The sequence below is a fragment of the Bubalus kerabau genome, chromosome 4, assembly GCF_029407905.1.
Source record: "Bubalus kerabau isolate K-KA32 ecotype Philippines breed swamp buffalo chromosome 4, PCC_UOA_SB_1v2, whole genome shotgun sequence".
Taxonomy (NCBI): domain Eukaryota; kingdom Metazoa; phylum Chordata; class Mammalia; order Artiodactyla; family Bovidae; genus Bubalus; species Bubalus kerabau.
This window is the reverse complement of record NC_073627.1, coordinates 49,310,838-49,324,770: the sequence shown is the minus strand read 5'-3', so window position 1 is coordinate 49,324,770 and position 13,933 is coordinate 49,310,838. Positions and strand designations below refer to the sequence as shown.

At 38.5% G+C, this 13,933-nt stretch overlaps 1 protein-coding gene across 9 annotated transcripts in view; it reads left to right on the top strand.

Moving 5' to 3' along the window:
- The window catches only part of CCT6B (chaperonin containing TCP1 subunit 6B), a 38,161-nt gene that overhangs the window by 2,023 nt on the left and 22,205 nt on the right, over window positions 1-13,933 (top strand). For 5 of the 9 annotated variants that reach the window (XM_055577267.1, XM_055577272.1, XM_055577268.1 and 2 more), the window contains exons 2-5: window positions 161-224; window positions 774-908; window positions 3,731-3,904; window positions 10,655-10,758. In XM_055577267.1, coding sequence (XP_055433242.1) covers window positions 161-224; window positions 774-908; window positions 3,731-3,904; window positions 10,655-10,758 — 477 coding nt within the window. The remainder of the gene's footprint in view (window positions 1-160; window positions 225-773; window positions 909-3,730; window positions 3,905-10,654; window positions 10,759-13,933) is intronic. The other 4 variants (XM_055577273.1, XM_055577270.1, XM_055577269.1 and 1 more) reach the window with 3 other exon arrangements.

The following is a 13,933-nucleotide window of genomic DNA, read 5'->3' as shown; positions in this document are numbered from 1 at the left end:
AGTGATTGCAAATGGTGGTAATTACTGTGGTATCCCCCATGATATAATGGAAGTTTTCCACACCCAGTTACTTATATTAAAGATAGTGGAGTGGCAAGTACTGGAAGTGTCTTGTTTGGCTCTTGCCATATGAGGTTAATAACCACTGTTTTCTAAACAGGCTTGTTTCTGGTGCAGGAGATGTCAAACTCACCAAAGATGGCAATGTGCTGCTCCATGAGATGGTGAGCTGATGGCTGACTTAATAAACCTTGATAAGTCATAACTGAGGACACAGTACAATTTGTATATCTTTAAACCAAGGCCATAAGCTAAATACTGCTGTCATGAGATATGTTTGTTGGATTAAACCTTAGGGAAAAAAAAAGTCTATTGACTGTTTTCAAATCTTAAACATAATAGCTTAGGGATACTTCCAAATTAGTTACATTTGTTAAAGGCACTGCAGTATGTTCTTTGCAATCATGGGGGAAAAAATTCCTTGCAATTTTAGTAAATATATTCATCTTCAAGATTGAAGGATTTAATCTTATTTTGGAAATGTCATTGCATCCTGAAGCAGAGATGCTTTTATAAAGTGTTCAAACCTCATTAGTTCTCAGTTTTTAACTTTTGGTTTTGACATGTATTATGTATGATAATACAGAACTTGTGAACTAATAGAATGAAGCTTATTTAATTTCTTAATTTTACTTTTGACTCTTATGTTATCCTGCTTGTGGTGGACTCTTTCTCTCATTCTCTCTCTTTTGTAATCTGCTTACTTTTTTCAGCAAATTCAACACCCAACAGCTTCCTTGATAGCAAAAGTAGCAATAGCCCAGGACGATATTACAGGAGATGGTACCACTTCAAATGTTCTAATCATTGGAGAGTTGCTAAAACAAGCTGATCTTTACATTTCTGAGGTATTAGAATTTCATAGAATGCACATTCATGTGGTATTTTATTTTTGAATAAAAAGTTATTTATTTTTTGTTAGTAAAATGGTTTAATTTTAGACTGCAGTAATTAATTTTTATCAAGATATTTTTGGACAGTTATACATGGAAATAACAATGAATCTTTTTGCCAAAATAATGCCTTTTTATTGAAATGATATACCTAACCTTAACCCTAAAAAATATTTGAGATACATAAAAGTTAAAAAATTAGCCATGTACCCATGACTAATGGCCTAAGAAAGAAAATACCACTGATAAAGCTGAAACCAAATTATGGACCTTTAAAAAAAATAACTAGAGGAAAATTATTGAAGCTTATCCACATTGTGAATTTACCTACCTTTCTAATTTTAGTTTCCTTTGTAAACAGTCTACTGTAGCCAGACTCCTTCATTCACTGGCCTGTGAAATAATTACATAATTTCTACCTCCGTGCCTTTGTTCAATTTGTATTGTTTTCTCTGCATTATTTGTCTATCTTTTCTAATCAAGTAGTTGAATTTCTGCTTTTTCAAGGATCATTTTAGAAAAGCATAATCTGGTCAAAGTGCTCAAAGGATCACTTCTTTGTGTTTCATTTAGTATTGGGAATTGTCTATTAATTCAGTGCATGCAACTTATCTTAGGATGCTTTTGGCTGTAAGCAGTAGAAACTTGACTAAAAGTCACCTAAACAATAAAAAATTTTCTCCCATAGCAAAAAATAGAGCAATAAAGCAGGCTTCTAGGATTCATTGATTAAAAATTTACCAAGTCATCAATTGCCCAGGTCCTTTCTGTCTCTTAGCTCTTGCACTTATGATGCTGTTTCATCATGGGCTTATTTCCATCCTGAATGAAAGACTGTCAGAAGAGATCAGGCTCCCTGCTTCCCTTACTAATCCTCAACAGGAGAGGACAAGAGAAAACAATTCAGTCAGTCATGGACTAAAAGTTCTTCCTTTATATAATTGGGCCAACATTGGTCATATGTCCATCCTAAACCAATGACAGTTTTTGGGAAACTGACCTAATCTAAAGGTAATCAGGAAGAACTCTGCAGGAAAGAGGCCGGGGCTGAATCTTTAGGATAAGGAGGAGTGAGCCTGATCAAAGAGTGACAGTGAGGAGAATGACATTCCAGGCAGAAGGGACAGCATGAGCAGAGGCGCAGAAAAGAGAAACAGCTGGTGTGTGTGCACAGCTGCAAGCAGTTTGGCGTTGGTGGAGTTTAAAGTGATGCAGACAGTAGTGAATAGGCACTTAATATTAACCAAGAAGAATATTCATATTAACATATTAATGAGTTAATTCATGGTCAGATGGGCATTTCAGATATTTAGGGGACAGTTTAAGAGAGTCAAGACTGATGTTTTTCCTAGTAGTCCAGGTGAGAAGTTGTGAGGTCCTAGGCTGAAGAAATGTTTTGAAGATGGTTAGTAACACAGGCTCTGGCATCAGGTCTTGTGGGTTTAAATCCTGACTCTGGCTCTTACTAGGCTGGTGATCTAAGCCTTTAAGCCTAAATTTCCTCATCTGTGAAACAGGAATAATATCAGCACCCACTTCATAGTGTTGAGGGGACTGAAATCATACATGTAAAGTCCTTAGAACAGTGCCTGGTACAAATGCTCAATAAATGTCAATTTTTGAAGTTACTGTAGGACTGATGTAAATGAATGGAGAATGGGAATAAATTAGAACTAGTTCCAGCCTTCAATAAGTTTATGTATTACTTTCCAGAATAAGCAGCAGTGTTTTTTCAAAAAAAAATTTGTTATAATGTCAGACCTATAGAAAATTGGCAAGAATACTCCAAAGGGTAACATTTCTCTCTTGTTAATAAATATATGTATATGTTATATATATATATATATATATATATATATGTACCATATATACCATATATTTATATAGTAATATACATATTTTTTCTAATGGTATAAGAATAAGTTCCAGACATGGTGATCTAAATATTTCAGTGCATCTTTCTTAAAATCATGGAATTCTCATATATAACCACAGATTAGTGATCAAAATAGGACATTAATATAAACACACTGCTACAGTACTATTATCTGATCTGCAGGTTTTGTTCAAATTTCATCACTTATCCCAATACTGTCCTTTATAGCAGAAGAAAATTTAGGCTCATGCATCATATTCAGTTGTCATATCCCTTTAGTCTTCTTTAAGCTGGAATAGTTCCTAAACCATGTTTCATGACATTGCTGACATAGCTACTTTTAGAGTATAGGCTGTTTTTTTTTTTTTTTTTTTTTTAAGAAAGTCCCTCAGTTTGGATTTGTCTATTTCCTCATGATCAGATTTAGGTTATGAACTTTCAGCAGGAATGGCATGGAGTGCTGTTGAGGTCTTAATGCAGTTTATCAAGAGGCACATAGTGTGTGTTTGTTCCATTCTATGATGTTAACTTTGAACATTTTGTGAAGGTGCTGCCTATCTGTCATTTTTCTCCAAGCTGTGCTGGTTCTTTTCCTCTGCATTACAAGGAGTTTTGTGCTCATTTGGAAGAGTACTACACAACAATGTGTTATAGTTTTCAAAAATAAGAATAACTTTTGTAGTTTTTAATACTGTCATAAAATGTAAACAATTTTTCCGTAAGTTTGAGATTGTTTTAAATATGAAGCACTGAAAGAGTACTTTTATAAATTACATACCTACACCTATATTTAGTGGCATTGATGTGGGTAATTACTTTTTTTGGACAATCCTATTAATAGGAAAGGATCGTTACTTTTACTTTGTATAACTTACTTTATAGTTTTATGTTGTTGTGTTAGGGCCTGCACCCTAGAATAATAGCTGAAGGCTTTGAAATTGCAAAAATAAAGGCACTTGAAGTTTTGGAACAAGTTAAAATTAAAAAAGAGATGAAAAGAGAAATCCTTTTAGATGTGGCTAGAACATCTCTACAAACTAAGGTTCATCCTCAACTGGCTGATGTGTTAACAGAGGTATGTAGTTAAACTTCTGCAGAATGAGTACAGACTAACACATGGTGACATTTTTCTTTTTCTTATAAGATAATCAACTATTCGTGTGTGCTTCTGTGTGTCTGTGTGTGTGTGTGTGCGCGTGCGTGTGTGTGCACGCATGTGCGCATGCTGAGTTGTGTCCTACTCTTTGCAACACCATGGACTCTTTGCTTCTCTGCCCATGGAGTTTTCCAGGCAAGAATATTGGAGTGGGTTGCCATTTCCTTCTCCAGGGGATCTTCCCAACCCGGGGATGGAACCTGCCTCTCTTATGTCTCCTGCATTGGTAGGTAGATTCTTTACCACTGTGCCACCTGGGAAGCCCCCAGTCAACTATGACATGTGGTCCTTTTGAACATACAATAAAATGTAGAAGACAGACATTTATTTATAGGCTTACTTATAGAATAGATTTGATTGGTCAGAACAGTATGTGTAATTTTTCAAAAGTGTCATGTTAAACCTTTTGTTATTAAGTTGCGCTTGGCTGCCTGTGGCTCACCCCCTCTGGACACCACTGGAGTTATATACTGGTCTCCTAAAGCTAGAGGTCCATATGTATTATGCGAGGTTGGGGACATAGTTTTGACAGTGTACCTTGTAATTGAGATTACCACTTTAATGAACATGAGGGAGTTGATAGATAGTATTCAAATCTGGGAAATGTATACATGTTTACTTATAAAGGTAGAATATATAAATATAATATCAGGACAAGGTTGGGAATTCTGGGAAAGTTTTTATTTTATCAGATACCTATAGTTTGAGGATGTCATCATTGTTCCTCCGCTTTACCATTTTTGAAACTGGAGTGTGTTAGTGTATCAGGAATGAAGAGATCATAAGACATTGACATATAAATCAGAATTGTATCTTACTAATTTACTTTGGAAATTAGAAACTGAACTGAACTGAATTTACTTTGAGAAATACAAATACCAAATGGACCAAAACACCTGAGTTCTTTCTACTCAGTTCTTCAGTTCAGTTCAGTCGCTCAGTCGTGTCCGACTCTTTGCAACCCCATGCACTGCAGCACAATAGGCTTCTCTGTCCATCACCAACTCCTGAAGCTTACTCAAACTTATGTCCATCAAGCGAGTAATGCCATCCAACTATCTCATTCTATCGTCCCCTTCTCCTCTCATTTTCAATCTTTCCCAGCCTTAGGGTCTTTTCCGATGAGTCAGTTCTTTGCCTCAGGTGGCCAAAGTATTGGAGTTTCAGCTTCAGCATCAGTCCTTCCAATGCATATTCAGGACTGATTTCCTTTAGGATGAACTAGTTGGATCTCCTTGCAGTCTAAGGGACTCTCAAGAGTCTTCTCCAACACCACAGTTCAAAAGCATCAATTCTTCGGTGCTCAGCTTTCCTTTATAGTCCAACTCTCATATCCATACATGGCTACTGGAAAAACCATAGCCTTGACTAGACGGACCTTTGTTGGCAAAGTAATGTCACTGCTTTTTAATATGCTGTCTAGGTTGGTCATAGCTTTTCATTCAAGGAGCAAGTGTCTTTTAATTTCATGGCTGCGGTCACCATCTGCAATGATTTTGGAGCCCCCCAAAATAAAGTCTGTCACTGTTTCCCTATCTCTTTGCCATGAAGTGGGGGGCCAGATGCCATAATCTTAGTTTTCTGAATGTTGAGTTTTAAGCCTACTTTTTCACTTTCCTCTTTCACTTTCATCAAGAAAATTTTTAGTTCTTCTTCACTTTACTGCCATAAGGGTGGTGCCATCTGCATATCTGAGGTTATTGATATTCCTCCCGGCAGTCTTGATTCCACTTGTGCTTCATCCAGCCTGGCATTTCGCATGATGTACTTTGTGTATAAGTTAAATAAGCAGGATGACAATATACAACCTTGACGTTCTCCTTTCCCGATTTGGAACCAGTCTGTTGTTCCATGTCCAGTTCTGACTGTTGCTTCTTGACCTGCATACAGATTTCTCAGGAGGCAGGTCAGGTGGTCTGGTATTCCCATCTCTTGAAGAATTTTCCACAGTTTGTTGTGATCCACACAAAGGCTTTGGCGTAGTCAATAAAGCAGAAGTAGATGTTTTTCTGGAGCTCTCTTGCTTTTTTGATGATCCAGCGGATGTTGGCAATTTGATCTCTGGTTCCTCTGCCTTTTCTAAATCCAGCTTGAACATCTGGAAGTTCACGGTTCATGTATTGCTGAAGCCTGGCTTGGAGAGTTTTGAGCATTACTTTGCTAGCGTGTGAGATGAGTGCAACTGTGTGGGAGTTTGAACATTCTTTGGCATTGCCTTTCTTTGGGATTGGAATGAAAACTGACCTTTTCCAGTCCTGTGGCCACTGCTGAGTTTTCCAGATTTGCTGGCATATTGAGTGCAGCACTTTCACAGTATCATCTTTTAGAATTTGAAAAAAGTCAACTGGAATTCCCATCCCCTCCACTAGCTTTGTTCGTAGTGATGCTTCCTAAGGGCCACTTGACTTTGCATTCCAAGATGTCTGGTTCTAGGTGAGTGATCACACCATCATGGTTATCTGGGTCATGAAGAACCTTTTTGTATAGTTCTTCTGTGTATTCTTGCCACCTCTTCTTAATATCTTCTTCTTCTGTTAGATCCATATCATTTCTGTCCTTTATTGTGCCCATCTTTGCATGAAATGTTCCCTTGGTATCTCTAATTTTCTTGAAGAGATCTCTAGTCTTTCCCATTCTATTGTTTTCCTCTATTTCTTTGCATTGATCGCTGAGGAAGGCTTTCTTATCTCTCCTTGCTATTCCTTGGAACTCTGCATTCAAATGGGTACATCTTTCCTTTTCTCCTTTGCCTTTTGCTTCTCTTCATTTCTCAGCTATTTGTAAGGTCTCCCCAGACAGCCATTTTGCCTTATTGCATTTGTTCTTCTTGGGGATGGTCTTTATCACTGCCTCCCATACAGTGTCACGAACCTCCGTCCATAGTTCTTCAGGCACCTTGTCTATCAGATGTAATCTCTTGAATCTATTTGTCACTTCCACTGTATAATTTTAAGGGATTTGATTTAGGTCATACCTGAATGGTCTAGTTGTTTTCCCTACTTTCTTCAATTTAAGTCTGAATTTGACAATAAGTTCACCTGAGCCACAGTCAGTTCCCGATCTTATTTTTGCTGACTGTATAGAGCTTCTCCATCTTTGGCTGCCAAGAATATAATGAATCTGATTTCAGTATTGACCCTCTGATGATGTCCATGTGTAGAGTCTTCTCTTGTGTTGTTGGAAGAGAGTGTTTGCTATGACCAGTGCGTTCTCTTAGCAAAAACCCTGTCAGCCTTTGCCCTGTTTCATTTTGTACTCCAAGGGCAAATTTGCCTGTTACTCTAGGTAGCTCTTGACTTGCTACTTTTGCATTCCAGTCTCCTGTAATGAAAAGGACATCTTTTTGGGTGTTAGTTCTAGAAGATCTTGTAGGTCTTCATAGAACCATTCAGCTTCTTCAGCGTTACTGGTTGGGGCATAGACTTGGATTACTGTGATATTGAATGGTTTGCCTGGAAATGAACAGAGATCATCCTGTTGTTTTTGAGATTGCATCCCAGTACTGCATTTTGGACTCTTTTGTTGACTATGAGGGCTACTCCCTTTCTTCTAAGGGATTCTTCCCCACAGTAGTAGATATAATGGTCATCTGAGTTAAATTCACCCATTCCAGTTCATTTTAGTTCGCTCATTCCTAAAATGTTGATGTTCCCTCTTGCCATCTCCTGTTTGACCAGTTCCAATTTGCTTTGATTCATGGACCTAACATTCCAGGTTCCTATGCAATATCGTTGTTACAGCATCGGACTTTACTTCCATCCCCTGTCACATCCACAAGTGAGTATTGTTTTCACTTTGGCTCTGTCTCTTCATTCTTCCTGGAGTTATTTTTCTACTAATCTCCAGTAGCATATTGGACACCTATCTACCTGGGGAGTATATCTTTCAGTGTCATACCTTTTTGCCTTTTCATACCGTTCATGGGGTTCTCAAGGCAAGAATACTGAAGTGATTTGCCATTCCCTTCTCCAGTATACCACGTTTTGTCAGAACTCTCCACCGTGACCCATGCATCTTGGTTGGCCCTACATGGCATGGCTCATAGTTTCATTGAGTTAGACAAGGCTGTAGTCCATGTGATCAGTTTGGTTAGTTTTCTGTGACTGTGGTTTTCATTCTGTCTGCCCTCTGATGGAGAAGGGTAAGAGGCTTATGGAAGCTTCTTGGTGGAAGAGACCTACTGAAACTGGAACTTGTTCTTATGGGCGGGGCTGTGCTCAGTAAATCTTTAATCCAGTGTTCTTTTGATGGGCAGGGCTGTGTTCCCTCCCTGTTGCTTACCAATAATAAAACTGACTGGGGAAATCAAACTAAGAAATTAAGGCATTTTCTTGCTAAGCAGAGTCTATATAAAGACTGCTATATTTCTGCTGTTAGAGTACATATTGGAGAAGGCGATGGCACCCCGCTGCAGTACTCTTGCCTGGAAAATCTCATGGACAGAGGAGCCTGGTAGGCTGAAGTCCATGGGGTCGCTACGAGTCGGACACGACTGAACGCCTTTACTTTCACTTTCCACTTTCATGCATTGGAGAAGGAAATGGCAACCCACTCCAGTGTTCTTGCCTGGAGAATCCCAGGGACGGGGGAGCCTGGTGGGCTGCCGTCTATGGGGTCGCACAGAGTTGGACACGACTGAAGCAATTTAGCAGCAGCAGCAGCAGCAGAGTACATATATCACGTGGCCCCCATGAGGGCTATCTAATTAGGGCCCCCATTCTCTTTTGGAGCTATAGAAACACTGTATACTCTCACTTTCCAGTGGTTTATCATTATTCCCCTTAGGCATCAAACCCCTAAATCGTATTCCCTCAGTAAACTTTTCCAAGATACAGATTTTTTTCCCTTTATTTATATTTTAGGATGGTTATACTACAGCACTTAATTTCTGTAGTCAGTTATTTTAGTATTACTTTCTGAGTTAAGCTATAGGCTGTGTTGTGTTGTGCTTCTCAAATTTCATATCCCTGGGGATATTTGGCAGACTAAATGAGACATATCTTTCTGAAGTGTCAATTTACTTTACAATTTTGAGGAAAAGCATTATTTTCACATTAAAACAAATGTGCAAAACAATGCTGTAAATCAACTATACTCCAGTAAAAATTAAAAACAAAAAGCAAATGTATATATTGTGGCATGACATGGAAAAATTTCACGGTAAAACAGAAGACTTAAAAATTTCATGTTGTACTGACAAACAACTAATCTCAAAAATATACAAGCAACTCCTACAGCTCAACTCCAGAAAAATAAATGACCCAATCAAAAAATGGGCCAAAGAACTAAATAGACATTTCTCCAAAGAAGACATACAGATGGCTAACAAACACATGAAAAGATGCTCAACATCACTCATTATCAGAGAAATGCAAATCAAAACCACTATGAGGTACCATTTCACACCAGTCAGAATGGCTGCGATCCAAAAGTCTACAAGCAATAAATGCTGGAGAGGGTGTGGAGAAAAGGGAACCCTCTTACACTGTTGGTGGGAATGCAAACTAGTACAGCCACTATGGAGAACAGTGTGGAGATTCCTTAAAAAACTGGAAATAGAACTGCCTTATGATCCAGCAATCCCACTGCTGGGCATACACACTGAGGAAACCAGAAGGGAAAGAGACACGTGTACCCCAATGTTCATCGCAGCACTGCTTATAATAGCCAGGACATGGAAGCAACCTAGATGTCCATCAGCAGATGAATGGATAAGAAAGCGGTGGTACATATACACAATGGAGTATTACTCAGCCATTAAAAAGAATACATTTGAATCATTTCTAATGAGGTGGATGAAACTGGAGCCTATTATACAGAGTGAAGTAAGCCAGAAAGAAAAACACCAATACAGTATACTAACACATATATATGGAATTTAGAAAGATGGTAACAATAACCCTGTGTACGAGATAGCAAAAGAGACACTGATGTATAGAACAGTCTTATGGGCTCTGCTGGAGAGGGAGAGGGTGGGAAGATTTGGGAGAATGGCATTGAAACATGTATAATATCATGTATGAAACGAGTTGCCAGTCCAGGTTCGATGCACAATACTGGATGCTTGGGGCTAGTGCACTGGGACAACCCAGAGGGATGGTATGGGGAGGGAGGAGGGAGGAGGGTTCAGGATAGGGAACACATGTATGCCTGTGGCGGATTCATTTTGATATTTGGCAAAACTAATACAATTTTGTAAAGTTTAAAAATAAAATTTTAAAAAAAATTAAAAAAAATTTCATGTTGTTAGAGTGAGCAAATTTGACCTCTTTCCTTAGATTACATTTCCTTCTTTTCCATTAAGGTGTCCTTTGGTGGAAAAGTCTGAGTAGTGTTGGTATAGTAGGCTTGGCAGTTAAAGACACCTCTGATTTCTAGTCCTGACTCCACTACTACCTGTTAGACTTTGTTTTAAGACCATAATTCTTAAAGTCTTCCCTGTTAAATGAAGGGTTTGGACCTGATAATCTCTGAAGTTCATGTAGGCTCTAAAATATCCGTTGGCCTTGGTTATCATTAGTGTCCCTGAGAAAGTGGTATTTTTTTGTCTTGCCCTGTGTTTTGGAGCTGGAAGCACTTTATCTGTTTAGTCTAGTGATCAGCTACTAGGGCCAGTGGTTTCTTTCAGTAGACCAAATAGTTTACTGTTCTAATTCGCTTCTCTTTCAGGCTGTTGTGGATTCTGTTTTGGCAATTAGGAGACCAAATTATCCTATCGATCTCTTCATGGTAGAAATCATGGAGATGAAGCATAAATCAGAAACAGATACAAAGTAAGTGACATAAACTTTGACAGTGCATAGAATCTAGAATACTTGATTATCTGCAGATATTCTGTCATTAATTTTGTTTTTACTTTTATTCAACATCTTTCTATTTGTTTAGCATATATTAATTGGATACTTACCAGCAACCATTCACTTGTTTTAGGTGCTAGGAATGAAGAGTAAACAAAACAGTTTCTTTAAGAATCTTACATTTCCAATTGAAAGAGATAGTAAGCACATTATGCTAATAAGTGCTGTAAAGAGGCTAGAGCAGTTGTGTGTATGAGCATGTGTGTGATTTTAGGATAGTCAAGGAAGAACATTTGATGAGAAAGTAAACTAAATAGCTAAAGCGGTCTTTGAAGAAATTAGGGTGATAGCCATGTGAACATCTAGAAGAGTGCTCTAAGCAGAGGGAATAACAGTGGAAAATGTCCCAATGTAGGTGTGTTTTGAGGTGTTCTAGCATGCGTGGGTCATAGGAAGAGAAAAAAAGAAGATGGGGTCAGAGAGGTAAGACGGTCAACATTGTCTGAGTATGTATGCAGTATGTACTCAGTGAATAGCACCTTGTTGATTTTGGACTTAACTCATTTTAAACATTCTATTATGGAATAGTCTAAACACATACAAAAGTAGAATAGAATAGTGAATGAACTCCCACTTATCTGTCACTCATCTTTATGAATTTTTAATATATGATTCGTCTTACTTTTACCTTATATGTCCCCTTCCCTTTCTTTCTGTACTTCTCTTTCCTTTCTTTTGCCCCAAATTTGGATTATTTTGAAGCCAATTCAGATGTTGTATTTTATCTGTAAGTACATTATTTTCAATATATGTGTGGGTGTCTTTACATGTTTATAGAAGTTTTGTTTGGTTTGTCCTTCTTCTCATTTTGTATGGTTTCCTGTTCCCCGCAGATCTTTTCAAACTTACTTTTCACTTCTTTAAACATATAGCTCACGTTTAATATTACAATATTTAAAGTTTTGTCTTTTCTATTTCTGTTGTTTACTGTATTTTGTTGGTCCTCACTCATTGTGCTTTGTTTCCAGTGTGTGCCATTGATTGTGTTGAAAAAAGTATTTGTAGAAATAATTTGAGACCTAGGCTGAAGTGCCTTTGTACAAAGAGGATTTGAGTTTGCTGCTGCAAGAAGCCCAGAGACTACTTTAAACTAAAGCCAGAGCTTGAGGTTTTTATTGAATATCCAGTAGTTGCGAATTCTAACTACAAGTTCACATGAGGGCTGCTGGTTTATACCCTGAGTATGTAGCCTTTGAAGTTCACTTAATGTGAAAAGAGTCTTCTACGATACTCTTTACTTTGGATAATCCTTGAGCTTTTAATTCTTTCTCCTTCTCACTATAAGATCAAAGTTCAGATATGCTTGAATTGTGAGATGTCTTTAGGGTGAGTACCTGCAGTTTTCTAGTTACCCTCTGGAGTTTCTATTTTGTTTTCAGTTTTGAAAAGAAAACTTTTGTGGCTCTGTACTGTTTTGTGGCTCTCCAGTGTTTTTAAGAGTTGTTGTTTTTAATCCAGCATTTTTAGTTGCTTTTGGTAGTAAAATTGGTCCAAATTACGATTGCTGAGGGCAAGAGGTTCTTGGTTTCTGTTTGAGAATTATCTCCGTGGTTGTTCTGTGGCAAGGACACTGTGGAGCAGGGAGTGCAGTGCAAAGGCAGAGGCAGGAGATCGGTTAGGAATCTGCTGTAATACAGGGGAGAGATGAAAAAAGGCTTGCATCAAGGTACACTTAGAAAGAAGGAGCCCCAGGATTTGTTGATGGTTCCACACAGAATGTGACAGAAGCAGAGGATTCAAGCTGTCTCTTGGGTTTTGAATGAGCAGCTGGAAAAGCAGAGATGCCATTTCTTGGGAAGGAGCAGGTGTGAGGCAATAAATCAAGAGCTTAGTTTGGGGACTGTTATGTTTTAGGTGCCTATTAGATGTCCATGTGGAGATGCTGAGTAGGGATTTGGAGGGAGGTGTCAGGAATTCAGGATAGAGGTCTGGACTGGAAATATTTATTTGGGAGTCATTGGTGTATGGATGACTGAAAGCTCTGAGAGTTAATTAGATCATCTGGAAAGTGATAAAGATAGAGAAAAGAGAAAGTTTAAAGATTGAGCCCTGAAAACTGCAGTGTTTAGAAACTGAGAAGATGAGGAGGATTGAACAAAGGAGACTGAAAAAGGGTGGTCAGTGAGAAAGGAGGAGAGCCAGGAAAGAGCAGTATTCCAGGAGCTAAGAGAATAAAGTGTTTCAAGAAGGAGCCAGTAACCTGCTGTTGACAGTTTGAGCAAGTTACGAACTTATTGGCCATTAGATTTGGAGAATGTTTAAAGGGTGAGTGTGCGAGTCAGATTGAAGGCGGGCTCAAGAGAGGATGGTTAGGAAAGAAGTGAGGATGCAAATACCAACAACTCAGAGGACTTAGCTCTAACGGGGAGCAGAGAAGTGGCATAGTAGCTGGAATGGAACATGGGAATGGGGTCGAAGGGGAATCATTGTTTGTTTTAAAGATGAGAATTACCCTGATGAGGATGCTCGTGGAGGCAGGAACAGCTAATGGGGGGGAAGAGGGGACAGTTGCAGGAGCCAAGAGGGGAAATGGAATTCAGTCCACAGGTTGGGGGGTCGACCTTAGAGAGGAGGGAGCATGGGCAGTTCATTTCTGTTCATAGGAGCTTGAGGTTCAAGTGCTGGTAGAGGTCGTGATGGGACACAGTGTTTATTTTCTCAGGCAAAGTCACTTGCTGAGGGTGAGAAGCAGTGGAAGAGTGAAGGAGACTTGAAGAATGAAGAATACTGAACATGTAGTTTCTTTCTTCCTAAATAAAATGTCTTCACATTCAGTTAGGAGTTGGAGTAATCCAGTTAGAAGAAAATTTTGTAAACTTCCCTATAATTATGTTCAACTATTTAAAAAAATCACGTCTTTACATTAATGAATAACAAATATTGGTTATAAGAGATTCATAAGTAGAAATGCATTTCCTAGTTGGGTGTAAATGAATTTTTGAAAGTTATAGAAATATTTGCTCTTGAAAGGTCATTTGGAAAACAGGAAAAAAGCCCCCCGCTCCCCGCCCCCCGCCCCCGCCAATTATCTCTGTTCCTACCACCCAAGCATAACCCTACTCTTGGTTTTCTTCTGTTTTTCCTTTTCAAT